This window comes from Trachypithecus francoisi, unplaced genomic scaffold (assembly GCF_009764315.1).
Source record: "Trachypithecus francoisi isolate TF-2019V2 unplaced genomic scaffold, Tfra_2.0 Lachesis_group4, whole genome shotgun sequence".
Classification (NCBI taxonomy): Eukaryota; Metazoa; Chordata; class Mammalia; order Primates; family Cercopithecidae; genus Trachypithecus; species Trachypithecus francoisi.
The window spans coordinates 24,748,772-24,767,852 of NW_022681469.1; the positions used below are offsets into that span (position 1 = coordinate 24,748,772).

At 38.1% G+C, this 19,081-nt stretch overlaps 1 protein-coding gene across 3 annotated transcripts in view; it reads right to left on the reverse strand.

The window, feature by feature from the left end:
- The window catches only part of LRGUK (leucine rich repeats and guanylate kinase domain containing), a 126,531-nt gene that overhangs the window by 63,543 nt on the left and 43,907 nt on the right, over positions 1-19,081 (reverse strand). For all 3 annotated transcript variants that reach the window (XM_033193336.1, XM_033193335.1, XM_033193334.1), the window contains exons 8-11: positions 15,191-15,271; positions 12,751-12,837; positions 11,203-11,309; positions 5,954-6,073 (exon numbers count right to left, since the gene is read on the reverse strand). In XM_033193336.1, coding sequence (XP_033049227.1) covers positions 5,954-6,073; positions 11,203-11,309; positions 12,751-12,837; positions 15,191-15,271 — 395 coding nt within the window. The remainder of the gene's footprint in view (positions 1-5,953; positions 6,074-11,202; positions 11,310-12,750; positions 12,838-15,190; positions 15,272-19,081) is intronic.

Sequence of the window (19,081 nt, forward strand, 5' to 3'; positions counted from 1 at the left end):
CACATTCTAAGAGAAGGCTGTCAAAACACCATGGCATTTGTTTTGTTGTTTGAATACATTGGCATTTCTTCACACGCCTTAGCAGAGACCTGACACCCTCTGTCTATTGGCGTCCTTGACAGTCAGGGAAGATAAATCAATAGCTTGGCACCCTTGCAGCAAACTCTTAGCCTAGCCTTTACACATTATGCTGAACTTACAGTTCTCAACAAAGGAAGTGAGTGGCAAGAATTTCTTCTGAATTTCTCAAAGAAAGACAAAACAAAGAAGCAATCTGAAGCTTCTAGGCAGGTAAAGAGATGGTTCCACTGGTGTGCAGAATGCTGATGACAGAACCTGCAGCCACTGCAGACTTTCTATTAAGAAGAACCTAAGATGATCTGTGTTTTTGAATTTGTCATCCAATTTCCACATATACAAATGTTCACTGTGTTATATGCCGCCCAAATATGAACATCTCAAAAAGAAAATGCTTCACAGTGAAGGCAACATTTCACTCAACTTACATAGGAAAAATGATACCAAATTCTAGACAAAGAAATTTGCTCGAGCCAGGACTTTCAAAATTCTTCTTTTCCCTCGTCTAAATCTTTCCGCAGATTCATTACTTACTAATTAATTTACTAGTTAAATTATGGTTTGTAATAGGAGCCATAATTCCAGTCATTTCACTTAACACAGAAAAGGACTGAGTTAGAGATGAACCCCAGACTCCAACTCTGGTCCTAAAAGTCTAAGGGTGCCAATTCATGGCCAGGTGTCACTGAAGCTACTAGCAAACCGAATTCACAGAAAGGAGATGACCAAGAGGAACAGGAATTGGAAGGCCTGGCCAAATAATGAAATCCCAAAATATCCAGGGAAATGTAACAGGAAGAAAAGATATCTAAGAAGAGCTAGCAGGTGGATGAGGAAGTCGAATTTTTTTCATTGTCATTCAGAAGCATGCAGATTTAGAATCTTAATTCTGAACCAGATTGCCTCAGGAAATAATGAACTCGTTACTGCAAATATTTAGGCAGAGGCTTGGCTCTGAGCACATCTGAATTCAAGCATATTATAGCACATCACATTATTAGGAAGTGAGCTCTATCAATGGGTAGCCACAAAAGCCCAGGTATTCCTAGAGGAATGTGGGAGGTAAATGAAATTGGTCTGAACACCAAATGCAGATATATGTCAATAGCTTGCTGGACACAATTTAAGTGATCCTCCACACAAAAGATTCCAGCACATACTGTATCTAAGTATCAAACTCCATGAAGCCACTACTCTGCCCACTTTTCAGTAACTACACACCATTTTCTGACTCATGCTATCATCACCTGTCACTACATTCTACCTGGTCTTCTTGTCTCCAGACTTCCTTCCCTAAGCTCTTTCCCAAACTGCCACCAGGATACGGTTTTTAAAATGCAAATGTGATCACATAATTCCCCTCCTTGTTTAGAAATCCTTTATGACCAGACCCCTGTCTGTCCTTCCAGTCTTAACTTTTGCCATCTCCCTTGATAGTCCAAGCTGAGCTATATGCTGTACTCTCTGCCTAGAATACACCCCCAACTCAAGCCCCACTTCCCACTTCTCTTTTATTTCTATCTCAGAGACTCTTTACCTCCCTCATCATAGCACCCATCAAACTATCTTGTGAGCATTTACCTGTTTAAATCCCATACTACTTTGTAAGCTGCCAGGAGGAGAAGACCCATACCTGTTCATTTCACAGTTTCATCACCCACATATAGCATTTGCACAGTGCTCGATAAATATTGAATGAATAAATGAACCATTCTACAAATTTGTCACATGTGTATAAACAGACATTAGCTGAGACCGCATTTAGATTGCTGCAGCTCATATCATCTCATGTAGCTAAATAGCTGTGGTCTTTTATTTTACTGTATTACAATGCTAAAAATAAAATATATTGAGCAGTCAACATCATAAGAAGCTTATGAAAATAGAGACGGCTATAAAATAAAGATCTAAGAAAGAATAAAGTCTTTCTTTCAGGGCCATTCAGATCACTTTCATGGCCTTAAATCTAGAAGATAGACAGGCATGCTGATATCGTTTTGTGTTGCCCTCATTATCTGGCACTTTTCCAGGAAGTCACTGATTTGTGGGTGCTCAGCTAGAAATCAATAGAGAGACTTTGAAGAAAGTAAATGCATATCTCCAGGTCACCCATAACTAATACTGGTAAAGAAAGAATATTCAACATATTTCTAAAACCAAGAACAAATAGTAAAATCAAAACCTAACCACAGCAAAATCTCTCAGCCACACCAATATTTGTTATGTGACTGAGTTACGTTTTCAATATTTATATAACTGGATATGCAACTTAGTGTGCGAAAATTTCATTGAATGTCTTGATATTGGGTCGATGCAATTTAGAAAGCAAGTAAAATACCAGGAAAAAATTAAACGAGGAAGAGAGAAAGAAATGATTCAAGCAAATGGTGGAGAAAGTGCCTTTGTAAATGCTTTTATGTTTCACCATGAGACTCTATTCATGCCTTTTTTCTTTTTACATAATTAAAAATCAATAAAACTTATGTTGGATAAAGAATAATAGAAAAGAAAATCTAAACAAGAGCAATGACTTGCCCTTGAGAATGTGAGAAGGTGCTTTGGTTTTATTTTTAAATTTTAACTAGAAAGTTGCTGCATATAATAGTAGCACTATCTTACTTTCTCAATGGATAAAGTAACTACCTATCTAACACCCTTTTTCATCTGATGCATAGTCTTTTATCCATGCCTTGATGAAATTCTTAGAATAATTTGCCATTGAACAAACCTTGACCTCTGCCTTCATGAGGATGACAGTGAATGGTTGGATGGTGCTTCTGAACCTCTGAGGGAGGTAGATGAATGAGTTTGTAGTTGGGAGGGGGCCAGTTCGGAGTGTCTTTCTACTCACCGCTAATTCCAGCCAGAAGAGAAAAATAGCAGTGGCAGCAGTAACAGTACTGGAGCAAGAAGCTAATTTTAGGATTCTGTTTGGCCATCTAGTGCCTCCACCTAAATTTCATATAGCACTAATTATCTAAGGTCTGAGTCCCCCATTAGATTACAGATTTCATTAAGGCAAGGACCTCACCTGTCTTGTTCCTGCTGTACCCTCAGGGACTAGCACAAGAGAGGAAATCAATAAGTATTTATTGAAAGAATGAACAAGTGATGAATCCATTCATCACTGCATAGCTCCATCAGTGGAGGTTGGGGAAAATCACCCATGCTTCTTATTATAGTAATTTCTATGATCTGTTGCACACAATGCCATTAATTCAGCCAACGATTTACTCAGTCAGTCAGTCAGTTGGTTATTTAACAAATATTTATTACACACATGTTAAGTGTCTGGCCATATACTGGGCATTGAGAACTCAATGGTGAACAAGGCTGACATGAGCCCTACCCTCAATGGGCTACACACAAGTAAGGAAAGCAGACATTAAATCAACTCATCACAAGCCTGATGGATAAACATTCTAATTAGGGAAATAAAAGATTTAATGAAAATGAGTGATTGGGAGGCCTCGCCAGATAAGAATGTAAGGGCAGATTGGCTCCAAATCTTGATGATGAGTCAATAAACGCCTGTAAAAACATATCCAACAAAGCATGTCTTGGCAGTAGCATATCACAGAGAAATAAACAGGACTGGGCTACCAACCATTTGCTACATAACTGGTATCAGAGATGTGAAAGGAACTGGAGAAAACCTTGGTTCCTCATAGGTCACTTTGGTTTGCTAAAAAGTTCCAAATTTATGCATTAGAAAATAGCATATACCCTTTCGCCCTAGTTTGACCTTCCATTCATTGTGTTCAGCTTATCTTTTACAACAGGTTCAGTACAGCCACAGAAATACCATGTACTCTATATTTTTATTCTAACATTAACTTTTAATTTATTTTTGTTACTTCAGGGTATTTAAAATATATTAATCAATAAATTTTCCCATAGTGTTTGTGGCCTAGAGTTGTTCAAATAAAGGATGTAATTTTAAATATCTAAATAAATGGACCTGTTTGAAATAGTGTTTACATTGTTTGAACATGTGTAGCTTCAGGGAAGGAAGTTTTTTTTTTTGTAATAGCATTAGGAAATAATTTGCACTTATTTTTCTGGCTGTCCTATATATCTTTGTAGTCACATCCTCAGTTTACTGACAGGCACCACTAATCTAAAAGTAATTTATTTGCCATACATAAAAAAGACAAGAGGAAACCAGTTTAAGAGATGACAGACAATTCTGAGTCACCAAAACCTCTGAAAAAAATCTTTTTTTTTTTTGAGATAGAGTCTCACTCTGTTGCCCAGACTGAAGTGCAGTGGCACAATCTTGGATTCTCTTATCTCAGCCTCCCAAGCAGCTGGGATTACAGGTGTGCACCAACACACCCAGCTAATTTTTATACTTTTAGTAGAGACGGGATTTTGCCATGTTGGCTAGGCTGGTCTCGAACTCCTGGCTTCAAGTGATCCACCGCCACCTCAGCCTCCCAAATAACTGGGATTAAAGGCATAAGCCACTATCCTCAGGATCTAAAAAACTTTTTAAACTCAGTTGGAGTTTTGTGTGTATGTGTGTGTGTGTTTTCTGATGGTTCTAGTTTTTTGGATATGTTCCTCTATTTTAACTGGGTCATTAAGACATCACTAAGCAAAATATTTGCTCCAGAAAACTTGAAGTGTACTGAATGCTAACCTGAAGGAAAGAAAAACAAAAACTTGCTGCCCCTTCTTCCTTCCTCCTGAAATACATCTCAAAAGAGGAAGACCTGTCAGAGACAAAGAAGCTCAAGTGCCATTGGCACATGTTCCAAGCTCAGAGAGGACAGTCTGTCCCTGAACACAGATCTGCCCATCACACATCACAACATGGTGATTCATGCTGTCATACTGCAAGGCAACAGGAGAAGCCTGCCTTCAAATGCCATTATGCTTAATTAAAAAGATGTTTATTTTCAAACCCTGGAGGGTGATTTGGGCTGAGACTGAATTAAGTTAAGCATTTGGAAAATTAAAGTTAAAAAAAAATACAGTGTATATCACAGTATAATAAATGACAAAGAAGCTGATAAGCCTTTTATGGAAAAGGTGGGGAACAGCATGAATGAGCCATGCTGGTTTGCTTGCTTATTTTTGTGGGGAACAGGGGAGTCATTACTGTATGTTTACTGTCTGCTTCGCAAAAGAAAAATTATTTTGTTTTGGCCAGGCGTGGTGGCTCACACCTATAATCCCAGCATTTAGGAGGCCATGGTGGGCGGATCATGAGGTCAGGAGATCGAGACCATCCTGGCTAACCCAGTGAAACCCCATCTCTACTAAAAGTACAAAAAAGTAGCTGGGTGAGGTGGCGGGCGCCTGTAGTCCCAGCTACTTGGGAGGCTGAGGCAGGAGAATGGCGTGAACCCGGGAGGTGGAGCTTGCAGTGAGTGGAGATTGCACCACTGCACTCCAGCTTGGGTGACAGAGCCAGACTCCATCTCAAAAAAAAAAAAAAGAAAAATTATTTTGTTTCTTCCTGCTATATGGTAAGTTCTTCTATTGCTAGAAGTATACTTTAGCAATCATCTTTACCATATCGATTAGAATGGCACAAGAATCAAGATTCTATCGTTCCAGAACCAAGTAATCACATCGATCCAATTTTATCAATAATTTACCATCAAGGATTAATACTCGCATGGTGCTCTGTCCTTACCAAGACTTAATATCTATTGACCATTCAATTTACTTACCACTTTTGGTTTTGCTATAAAGTGTAACTTAAATATTAAGTTGTTTTGTACATTTCTGAACTTGCTTAAAGTTTAATTAAAACTAATAGCCAACATTAGCAACATCAGAGATTTTACTAGAAATGAACTGTTGATACCTCCAATAATTCAGATAAATTTCCAAGTCTTAACAAGCCAATAAACAAACTTACCCATATCTGAAGTAAGTGCTAAACTGTCTGCAGAGGCGATGGGCAAGTTCTCGTTTCCCACAAGCTGCAGGACCAGCTAGTATCAGCATGGGATAAGGGGCATCCAGGCTGGGAAGAGTGCTACAACACAGGAGCAGAGTCAGGTCTCCTACTGCAGCCAGGGAGATAGCACATGAACTACATCCATTAGGCCATCATTAACCCGGCTGAATGAGGACTCACTATAGAAGACACTGCGTAGAAGAATAGTTGTTCTTTCCGGAAACAGATTGATTATATGTCAAAAATCATATTCAAAGCATAGATAACAGTATAAGGTAAAATATGAACTTCTGTAAATTTGCTTTAACATGACTTTTAAAGGAAAACTATTAATATTTATTGGTTCTTGATTGCTAGAGTGAAATATTCCTCCCCAAAACTGATCAATGAAAGAAATGACTGTTAAAGTTAAATAAGACTGTAAAGTTAAGATAAATATTCATAACTACTGAATTAGAATGCAGGTATGCAAAGCCAACTTAACAGTAATAGCTAAAATTTACCTGAGCAATTACTATGTGCCAGGAAGCATTCTAAGAGTCATACATGTATTACCTCATTTAATTATCACAAGAAGCTAATGAAGATGTTTCTGTCATTATCCCCTTTTAACGTATGAAGAAACTGAAGTACAAGGAGGTTAATTAACTTGCTTAAAGTGATAGTTAATCAGGGAGAGCTGATACACAAATGTAGTCTTGACTGCCAAGCCTGAAGACTGGACTAAAGAATGAATTCATTAATAAAATCTCCTGCAGCTGGGCGTGATGGCTCATGCCTGTAATCCCAGCACTTTGTGAGGCTGAGGCAGATCACCTGAGGTGAGGAATTCGAGACCAGCCTGAGCAACATGGAGAGACCCTGTCTCTACCGAAAATACAGAATTAGCCGGGCATGGTGGTGCACACCTGTAATCCCAGCTACTTGGGAGGCAGAGGCAGGAGAATCTCTTGAACCCGGGAGATGGAGGTTGCAGTGAGCCGAGATGGCGCCTTATACTCCAGCCTAGGCAACAAGAGTGAAACTGTCTCAAAAATAAAAATAAAAAATAAAATAAATAAAAATAAAATCTCCTGCAACCCACTGAACGATGTGTTTAGACTCCACTCATGACACAAATTGTAGCAATCTAGAATAAAATATAAAGTTTTTAAAAACCACATGGCTGAGGTGCGGATTCTGTGAAGATGAAGGTGTACATTCTGAGTAGAGTCTGTGGAAACAATGAAACAGCATAGTTTTTCAGTCTCTCTGAATTCCCACAGAAAAACAGAAAAATTTGAGAACAAAAGCCTAAGGGAAACACATATAAGTACATGAAACAGTATCACCAAGAGCCACGGACCCACAAAACCTGTGTGGTACTGGAGTCGACACAGGAGGAAGAAGAAGGAAGCAATGGGCAGCATCTGACAGATCTGAGAGCAAGTGAACCCCAAAACAGCCACTGGGTACCTGCCGAGAGCAGGCAGGCTGAAGCTGGATACATGCGCAAAAGCCTGGACATGAATGTTCATGACAGCTCTATTAGCAATCACCCAAAACTGGAATCAGTCCAGATGTCTTTCAACAGGTGAGCAATTCAAGTAACCGTGATACCTCCATGCCATGGAATGCTACATGGCAATAAGAAAGAATGAACAATTGATTCATGCAACAACTTGAATGGATTTCCAGGGAATTAGTCTGAGTGAAACAAATAAAGCCAATCCCAAAAGGCTATATACTGTATGATTCTATTTATATTACATGTTTGAAATAACAGCATTATAGATAGAGACAGGGACAGATTAGTGGTTTCCAGGGGTTAGGGAAGATGAGGGGGAGGGAGGTGCTATGGCTATTACAGAGTATTACAAGGGATCCTTGTGATGAAACTGCTCTATAACTTGACTGTAGTGGCGCTAAGATAAATCTACACATGTGATAAAATTGCACAGAGGTAAATAGAACTAAAGACAAAAGAATAATGCAAAACTGGTAAAATCCGATAAGGTTGGTGGATTTCTTGGTCAATTTCCTTGTTTTAATGTTCTGCTATAGTTATGCAAGATATCATCCTTGAGGAAAACTGGGTGACTGGTTTATGGAATTTCTCTGTATTATTTCTTACAACTTCATGTGAATCTACAATTACCTCAAAATATATTTTTTTCAAAAAAATAAGGAAAAGAAAGTGACAAATATTGAAAATAAGCAAAAGAGATCTTCCTGAAGATGAAAACCAAAGCAAAGGAACAGAAAACAGAGGCTATACTTCAAAAAACCTTCCCTGAAATTAAAAACAAACAAACAAACAAACAAAAAAAAACACTATACATTGAAAGGGCACACATTATACCCAAAATATCAGCCTGGAACTAATACCAGGACATAGTCTAATAAAATTACTGGGCTTTAAAGAAAAAGAAAAAAATTCCAATTAGAAAAAAAAAGCACATTACTTATAAGGGAAAGAAAATTAAATTATCATCAGATTTTGACAATGTTTTATGCCAAAAGACAATGGAGTGACATTTTTAATATATTCAAGGAAAAAGGTGTGGGTCATGAATTTTATATCTAGCAGAAATGACTTTTAAGTATAAAGGGCACACATTATTATAACATGCAAGAATTCAGAGGATACTGATCCCATATCCCTTCCTAAGGAATCTACTAGAAAACAAGCTTCATACAACCAAAGTGACTCAAGGGACATCAATGTAACAACTGGTAGTGAGCAACAACTATGTAGTTAGCCAGAGAATTAAGACTAAATGAGAGCAAAGAGGGAGAAAGCACGGTATGTGATGACTGTAAGTTTTGACAATATAAATATAGTACAACACTATTTTCTAAATGGGGTGGTTGATACTTATATGAAATACACACAATAGGCAAATTCATAGAGACAAAAGTAGATTAGAGCTTATCAGAGGCTGGGAGCAGAGAAGAACCAGGAGTTATTGCTTAATGGGTACAGAGTTTCTGTTGGGGGTAATGAAAATGTTTTGGAAACAGATGGTGGTGATGGTTACTTAACATTATGAATGTACTTAATGCCACTCAACTGTCCACTTTAAAATTGTTAAAGTGGCAAATTTTGTTACATATATTTTACCACAAGAAAAAACACAGGAGGGAATTGGTAAATTGTAGGCAAAAAAAAAATTTTTAATGGTTTCAGGAATCATTTTGGTGGTAGTATTAGTACTTGTATTCTGATACCATTGTGCTACAACCTAGGATTTTTTCAAATGAGTAATTATGGGATTTGGTAATTTCATCTTCCTCTGTGTCTCTTAGAACCAGATTTCTTTTCTTGGTATGGGAAAAAAGGAAATATCCATACAATAGCAAGGAGGTTGAGTAAAAACTTAACTGTAGTTTTGGAATCAAATTGTAAATATCAAGAATTCAGAAGGTATTTAATCCATCTATCTATAAATAGACACAGGTAGGTCTACCCAAACAGACAGAGATAGATACAGATAGAACAAATATAGACAGGTACAAATAGATTGGATGGATGGATGGATGGATGGATGGATGGACAGATGAACTGATGAAAAGATTTACATTCTTAGCTCTTTCCACTAAAAGGCCTCAAAATAAATGACCAACCCGGTAGCAATGAGTATGTTAACCCCCAGACTGGAATTGGGAAATACTACTTTTCTCTAAAACCGGAGCTTCTTGCAGAAAAGGCTGATTACAGATTTGGGACAGGACATGTACAAGATGAGTCTGGAGAACTTTCTCATATCAGAAGGTAAGAAGCTATCAATGACTACCAGACCAGAGTCAAGGTTTGGTCACGTCATTTTAATACTGTATCCTCACCTCAATTTTGCCAGGAGAGGGGACAGTGATTCCCCAGTAATACAGCATTCAAGTCCCAAAGCCAAGGGTTGGGGTTCCTCTCCTGAATCTTGACTTCTGGTGCTGACAGAGAGCGGTATACTGGCCTAGACAGAGTAGGAAGGGCATTGCAGGCCTGCACATTAGCTACTGGTCCTGTGTCCATGAGTTTCCACAATGAATGCCACTCCATCCTGGAACATCTGGGCCTACTTAGCCTTTGTTCTTGTTTGCCCGACAGCCAGAAATGATCAAGACATATGTGTTTATCAAACACTGCTGCAAATGTCTTTGATATATGTTTTTATTTAAGTGTACCCTAAAGCATGAAACAACTAGCAATACCATGAACTAGAAAAGAAATACAATGAGGAGATAAATGTCCCTCTTTTGAATCAAATGTGCTTTTCCAGATGCATGTAAATAAATGATAATTCATTTCACCTAGAGGGCCACCATAAACATGTAAAACTGTCAATGTCTACGTTATTAAATTATATGTAAAAATCATGTCCTGGGTTGCAAAATAAAACATTTTGCTCTCTGTGGGAAACCAGCCATGTGAAGTACAGGAGCAAATACCACATGAAGAAGAGAAGCCATTTATATCCAAGAGATTTTACAAGTATTTTTAAAATGCCTTTGGGTATTGATAGAATTTCTCCATTATACTTATAGCATATATGGCCATCTGCTCCAACAGATTGTTTTAAAAAGAAATGGAGAAAGCATGGTAAATCTGTCTTCGAATTCAGAGGTGAGAGACTCTGTTCATGTGTTCCACTGAGCTGGGCGACTCCTCCCTGCTGAGTTTATTGCAGCTTAGTGCAGACTGCTTCGGGTTTCCCTTAGGCTAGCTGGGCTTCCTTCTAAGGGACTCCCTAATAATGTGAATTCATGGAACAGTCTTTGGCAAGGGTATTTAGCATTCACTCACAGCTGAGGAAAAATTTATAATGGATATAAATTATCACAATTTTCTGTTAAGGTTAAGGTCTGTGTTTCTCTCATAAGGCAGAAAAATTGACTTTTTTTTTTTTCCCCCAAAGATTTCAGTGTTGATCGGCACAGAATGGCCACCAGACAAGGGGTCAGACAAACTAGTGAAGATGAATCAACTCATCACCATGCTTGGGAAAATACCAGCAAGCAAGCAGCACATTCAAGTACCTGATATTAATAATATACCATAACAGAGACAATATCATCTATCAAATCAAGACTTGGCCCCTTCCCTGGGAGAAGGGTAAAAAGCAGCATTTATCGGAAATAAAGGGGTCACAAAATAGAGGGCTAGGGGAAATGATGAGTCTGTCTTTTGCTTGCTCACCCTGAATTCTGGCCTGTGGATTCCTAATAAATACCTGTCAAAGATCCTCTGCGGTTGCATCATGCTGTGGACAACATGGGTCAGGTGGTCTTGAGCTGCAAGCACTTCAGGGGGCGGATCATATTTATTCACTGCTGCAACCTTTTCCAGAATTAGAGATGTAAAAGGGAAAAAAAAGTTTTATTTCTAAAAAGAAGACAAAGCTTGGATTTTTCCTTAATGAAATGTTGTACACATGCGGCCAGGTACACAAAATAATTTAACACATGCCCGTGAATGTTAGTATTCAGTCTTCATGTCTATGCTAAATTTTCCTAAAATTCAAGAAATGATAATTATTTTAAAATATTGAGTGGAGTCTTTTGATCTCCTACTTCTTTATACTGCCTGGTTTGGGAGGGAAAAATGGCAAAAAAAAAAAAAACAAAACCACCAAACAAAAACCCACAGCCCCTCTAAAGCCTATGATTAATTTTAATATAGTAAACATTCCAACTTTTAATATGTGAAAAATGAATAAAACTTATAGCTGTAGATTCCAGGTTTTGATGCATGGGGAATGTTTTCCTCACACCATCTCGCCAAGAACGATTCCCACAATCTCAAATTCTACCAAAACTTCCTCTTCATTTAGCATAACTTTCTTCATTCAAGGATATGGGCCTTTTCTTCATAATGTACAGTTCTCCATCCCCTTGTCTTTCCCATTCTTCTAAATACATTATCCTCATCTACCATATGCCATATCTTTACTTAATACATGGTTTTAAATTGTATTCCTTTTGCAAAATATTAAAGGAAAAGAGGAATCTAATAAGTACCTCTGCTTGTGAGAATAATGATAGTCTGGCATCTGTAACTATTTTTAACCAAGATTTCAGAAAGGCATTTATGAGATGGAATATGTGCCTCTCTACATATTTATACCTGTTTTCATTCCCCTCTCAAATTTGCATCCAGTGTAAGAAATCCTTCATTAGTAGAGATTTTGGCTGTCACCAACCACTAAAGCAAGACAAAGCAGTGACCATGAGTATGAAAAGCAGGGAGGCAGGTGCTAGCATTCAAGGTCTGGTTATTCTGGAATTCTGTGACTAGATGAATCATTATTTTAAAGAGCAGAATTAAGGATTTAAAATATCAGAGTAGTGATTTATTTGAGTACCTTTCGATTATATGGTAGAGTGACAGTGACATTATAGTACATTTTGTTGTTAAATGAATTTTTCAGGTAACACAGATAGAATCATACACCTTCCAAATAGGATAGTTTTTCAAACTGATAGTCTGCCATAAAGCTATGACCTATATAAGTGGAGTGTTGCTTCTGTTCCCTACAGTCAACCTCTTCACTGTACTAACAGCAAGCCATCAGGCCTTTCACTACATTTGTGCTGATACTCACTTTTGCAGAGGGTTAAACAAACAGATCCTAAGACAAGGAAACATTCCCTAAATGAATTAATGTACATATTGTTACGTGTCTTATTTATTGATTATATTGCTTCCACAGCAGGCAACACGAGCTTTTGAGCATATTAACCCATAAACACAATGGTAATGGTATGACATGATTACGTACCTTTTCTTCCACTTTAATCTTCTTCTGATCTAATTCTGTTAATTGCAGAAGCATAAAAATTACGAAGAACCAATATTCAGACTTTTCCTATTTAAAATATCAAGAGGACTGCTTAGTTGCCTTCCTTTTCCCAAAATAACAAGCACCAACATTGGGTTTTCATGGGCTTGGGCCTTTCACCTGCTACCTCATCATTCCCACACACATGCTCACAGGGCTATGCATTTCACACTTCCCAGTCCCCTTACATTAACTCAATGCAGACTGTGCCTTGTAACTTATAAAGGTCTTCAAGTGTATACTCTTGTTAATCTCCCTGTGAGATTAGAGATTAACAGCACAGGTGGGTTACTCTCATTTCTTTTTTTAAAATTTAATTTAATTGGTCAGACGACGTGGCTCACGCCTGTAATCCCAGCACTTAGCGAGGCCAAGGCGGGCGAATCACGAGATCAGGAGATCGAGACCATCCTGGCTAACACGGTGAAACCCCGTCTCTACTAAAAATACAAAAAAATTAGCTGGGCGTGGTGGCGGGTGCCTGTAGTCCCAGCTACTCAGGAGGCTGAGGCAGCAGAATGGCGTGAACCCTAGAGGTGGAGCTTGCAGTAAGCCGAGATTGCGCCACTGCACTCCAGCCCCTGGGTGGCAGAGCAAGACTCTGTCTCTAATAATAATAATAATAATAATAATTTAATTTTAAGTTCTGGGATATATGTGCAGGACGTGCACGTTTCTTACACAGGTAAGGGTGTGCCACGATGGTTTGCTGGACCCATCAACCCATCACCTAGGTATTAAGCCCTGCATGCATTAGCTATTTATCCTCATGCTCTCCCTGCTCCTGGCCCCCGACAGGCCCCAGGGTGCATTGTTCTCCTCCCTGTGTCCATGTGTTCTCATGGTTCAGCTCCCAGTTATAAGTGAGAACATGCAGTATTTGGTTTCCTGTTCCTGTGTTAGGTTGCTGAGGGTAATGGCTTCCAGATTATCCTCATTTCTAAAGGCTACCAAGCCTCAGAAAGGTGAAGCATCTCATCTAAGATCCCGTGGCCAGTGACTTCAACCCTGTCTTCTAACTCCAACAAGTCTCAATTCTGCCAATAATGAAACTTTAATATTTTATATTGTTATTATTTATATGCAATATTTCATATTAATTTGTATTTATTATGAATTTGTTTGTAATAATAAAATGATATTCATTTATCAAATAAACTCCTTATTACTCCCTACCATCAGGATTATCTGCCTTTTGGAAATATAATTAGAGTTTTTGTAGTAAAAAGCTATACCTCTTTGAGGGGAAAAAAGACATTAGATATTAGTAGATGATCCATTATATATTAGGTTGGTGCAAAAGTAATTGTAGTCTTTGCCATTAAAATAATACAAAAACCACAATTACTTTTGCGCCCTCCCAATAGATGAGACTGTATATGAGGTGAATGTACAAAGCTTAGGTGTAAATGTTGTGGGGAAGGTTTTGTATATAAATCAGTTAACATATGTCAAAGGGCTTGTGATGCTTATTCATGTGTATGCACAAACACCCTTCAGGGATCTGAAACTGAGGTGTGCTGGCCACTTTAAACCCTGCCTCTTACTTTTCCAGAAATGCTTTTAAATTGCCTCTCACTGTTCCTGTCCCAAGGGCAGTTTTTAATTTATAAATCTTTCTTATTTTTTTTCACCTATCTAGACATTTTCATCAAGATATACACAAAAAGAAGGTTACTAAGAGCTACATGCAAAGTCAAGAGCCTGTGGAAACTAAGTGAAGGATCCAGGTAGAAGAATGGAATGAAGGACAAGCAGACAAGGAAGAAGGGAAGGAGGCCGGGAGAAAGCATCCATCAATGGAGAGAAAGAGAGGGACTCGAAACACAGTCCCTGATCCTTCAGTCCCAGAGGTGTGAAGAACTCCTGGGAAATGTATTATTTTGTTCTATAATTATTTTACATATACATCAATGTCATGGGTATATCCAGGTAAATTAGGTATCTAATCTTAGATTTTCTTTCCCTTGTTATAAAATAGGAATCACATTCTGTCTCCACCTATGGTGTCTTGCATTGTCTAATGTGAGAGAACATTGTTCTGTAATCTTATTACCTCCTTCCTGTAACCTTTAGTACCACCAGGGATGAGTCACAAATGACCAGCAGAGCAACTAAACGATATTCAGTTTCAGGCTTTCCTTCACTGACAGTCACGTGACAGCGTGTTAGTCATGAAAGAAGATCTTAAGTCTTAAAAAAAAATTGTCACTTTAGGTACTACTAAACCCTTCCTTGGAGAGAAGGAAGATAGACAAATTCTAGTCACACTCCTGATATTCTTTTACCAAAAGTACTTCTTGAAGAATTCCTAGATAGTTCCCATCCACCCTCCCACTTTCTTCTCTCTCTCCCTCCCCTGATAGAAATAATATCTCACCTGAATTGGATTTTTCAGAAGATTGAGAACTCGAAGGATGGGTACATTTTTGATGTATTCTATTTCTCTCAGCTCAGCAATCTGTTCAATCAAAGAAAAAAAAGTATCAACAGACTACATGCACAAACACAATAGAAAACATAACACAATAGGAGCCAGTTTGGGGCCTTTCAATTCAACTTATTTAAAAAATTGCTCTGTCCAGCTTTTTAATGAGAATTCCACAGAACTACACAGAACAAGGGAATGAGTGCATACCCCTTCTATAAACATGCATGCACACAACCACGTTTTCTTTTTTCTTCTCTAGGTAGGGAACAGTAAGTTTCCTCCTCTTACCCATGTTTACTTTAAGGCAGAAATAAAATAGCATTCAAAGTCAGAAAAACAGTACAAAAATGCATCCAAGGATGACCTGGTTACCCACCCCACCCCCATTCCTACCCCACCAGCCCCCCAACTTCCTTTCCCAATCCTGCTTCTGCCACCCTGGTCATTTGTGATTTTTTTTTTTTTTTTGGAGATGGAGTCTCACTCTGTTGCCAGGCTGGAGTACAGTGGTGTGATCTCGGCTCACTGCAACCTCCGACTCCCTAGTTTAAGCGATTCTCCTGCTTCAGCTTTCAAAGTAGCTGGGATTACAGGCACACAGCACCACGCCCAGATAATTTTTGCATTTTTAGTAGAGACGGAGTTTCAAAATGCTGGTCAAGATGGTCTCAATCTCCTGACCTTGTGATCCACCTGCCTTGGCCTGGCAAAGTGCTGGGATTACAGGCGTGAGCCACCGCGCCCAGCCAAAGTCTTCTTACTGCATGCACATATATGGCTTTATCACTTTTTCCACCAGAGAATTAATTCAAGGAAAGGTAAAAAACTAAAAATTGTATGACGTATTTCTTGATGGGTGTGTACTGTTCACCTTGAACTCTTTAGCTAACTTGTACACTTACGTTTTATATACTTTTTTGTATAGGTTGTATTTCACAATTTTAAAAAGTAGCAGAACACAAAGAAAAAAAAAAAAAAGATTGCTTGACAGTTCCTTAATTTGACCAGGAATAGCACTTAGGTTGTGGCAGGCCTGAATTCTTCACTAAATTAAAGGCAAATAGGTTTATTTAAATTTTTGTAATTAGCATAATTACAATTTTATATCAAGTGTAGATATTAAACTTTTGCAAAAAGTTAATCATCACTTTTTCATTTCTATTTTTCTCCAAATCATTTCTGCATGCATTGGAAAGCACTCCAACAGAAGGGTCACCAATAACTCCTGAGTTATCCAACCACAATATACAATTAAAATGCAAACTAGACCCAAAGCCAAGGCAGAGGACAAACATATGCACCATGTTCAAAGGATGCCATTTTCAAAGATATAATATGAAAGGCAAACACCAGAGTTGCAATCTACAACCTGCACACATTAATCTTGTTAGAGCAACATTATACTATTATACACATGTTTTTCCATAAGATGACTAAACTGTCCATCAGCCTGCCATTTGGATTATCTTTTTTTTTTTAAAAAAAGGGATCAATTGTTTTCTATTGTATTATTCAGGGAAGTGGAAAAGTAAACTTGTGAACAATGGATTAATTTTCTTCTAGCATTCCACCTGCTGTTTTTTTTTTTTTTTTTTTTTTTTGAGATTGGGTCTCCCTCTGTCACCCGTGCTGGAGTGCAGTGGTATGATCATGGCTCACTGCAGCCTTCACCTCCCTAGCTCAAGGAATCTTCCTACCTCAGCCCCACCCCCAAGTAGCTGGGACTACAAGTGTGCACTGCCAAGCTCAGCTAATTTTTGTATTTTTTTGGGAGACAGGGTTTTGCCATGTTGCTCAGGCTGTTCTTGAACTCCTGGGCTCAAGCAATCCACCCACCTCGACTTCCCATTCCCAAGTGCTAGGACTACACCCATGAGCCACCACACTGGCCTGCTCTTGTTTTTGGACCTAACACTAATGTTAAGAGATGTGTTCCTTCATTTATCACGTCTCACCAACAAGTCGTGGCCATGTGCATTTGCATACATTGCTGGTGAGAGTGGAAACTGGTTCATTCTTTCTATAGGGCAACCTGATGTATTTCATGTGTTTTATAAGCTATGAACCAGCTTTCCCACTTCAAGAGGTTTATACTAAAGAGATCATTTGTATCTAATTTTTTTGTAAAAATTAGATTTCCCTCAAGGCCATAGTCTCTAAGCATCACCATCCAGATCTAAAGGGAACCACTAAAGTCTTTTCTTTAAAAAAAAAAATATATATAATACGTAATTTCTATATGTGAAATATTCTATATTCTAATGTTTGTAAAAAAATTAGATACAAGAACATTCAGTCTAACGTAATCAAAGAAGTAAAAAAAACGTAAATTCCTAAGAACACCATGATCATGTAATTAAATGGGTAATAGTATAGTCTTATAGTAGCAACACTACATGCTCATTTTAGAGGATAGTGATATTTACAGTGATTGACATGGAAAGATCTCCTTGATATGTTACAAACACCATGAACACAGTGGTCATGGAATATACAAAATTACACTGCCGCAAGATGTCAGCTGGGATCAGTTGGTTTTTTGAGAGTCAAATGAAAGGGACCCATCTTCCCTTCCTGGCCTTCCATAGGTAGGATGAGGTGAGAGGGGAGAAGGTACAGGGTGGCCTGGCTTCATCTCCCCATGTCTACTGAATTAGCAAAGTGCCACAGATACTTCTTGCCCTGCATGCGCCCTCCCTCTTCTGCACAACCTACCCCAAGGACTCCACCCTCACATCTTTTCTCTGCAAAGGCCACAAAGCCAGAACTGTGTGCATAACAGACTTTTACAGAAGGAGTAGAGACAATAGCACCCCAAACAGCTTCCAGTGAAATACTGCCGGAAAAGTTACGTTCCTACGGGAAGTTCAGACATCTGCTGCCAAGAATGTCATCTTAGCACAGTTGATCCCCAGACTCCAGTCCAGCCCATTCTCTCACCTCCTTTGCCCCATTGACAATAGTCCACACCCGCACCCCCAAAGCATGTTGACTTCCTCTTCTTTTCTTCTTTTACCATTTCCCTCAAGGCCATAGTCACTAAGCATCACCATCCAGATCTCAAGGGAACTACCAAAGTCTTTTATTTAAAAAAAAACTTATATATACATATATAATTTCTATATGTGAATATATATTTATATATGTGAATATATAAAAATATATAAGCATATATAAATATGTTATATATATACACACACACATATATAATATATATATGTATATATTTGTCTTCTTAGAAAACAATTGGGTACAACCATTAAAATTTTTTTCACTGCCACATTTAAACATAAATCTGTGCAGAAAAGTATTTTTCAAACTGCAGGGAACCCATCAAGTAGCTGATGATGTTGGTAAGTGCATTACTGGAATAAGAATCAACAGACGGATCAATGGAACAGAATAAATACTCCAGAAACAGATCTTTTCAGTATTGGTTTTGTTTCACAATTTTAAGAAGGGGGAAAAAGAAAAAAAGAAAAAACAAGATTGCTTGACTTCCTGAATTTGGCCAGGGTTAGAATTTGGGTTGCAGCAGGCCTGAATTCTCCACTAAACTAAAGACAACTAGTTTTATTTAAGTTTTCTGTATCTTAGTAGAATCTTAAGAGATAATAAGAATGGTGTATATTTAAAAGATGAACCACAAATATTTTTCAAACTGTGGGGATCTATCAACTAGTTGATGATGTTGGTAAGTGCATTACTGGAATCAGAATCAACAGACAGATCAATGGAACAGAATAAATACTTCAGAAAATATTTATTTCTGTATCAGTGAGAAAATTAGTCTTACTCAATAAAACTACTTGTTAAATGAGTTAACTAATGTGAATTGGT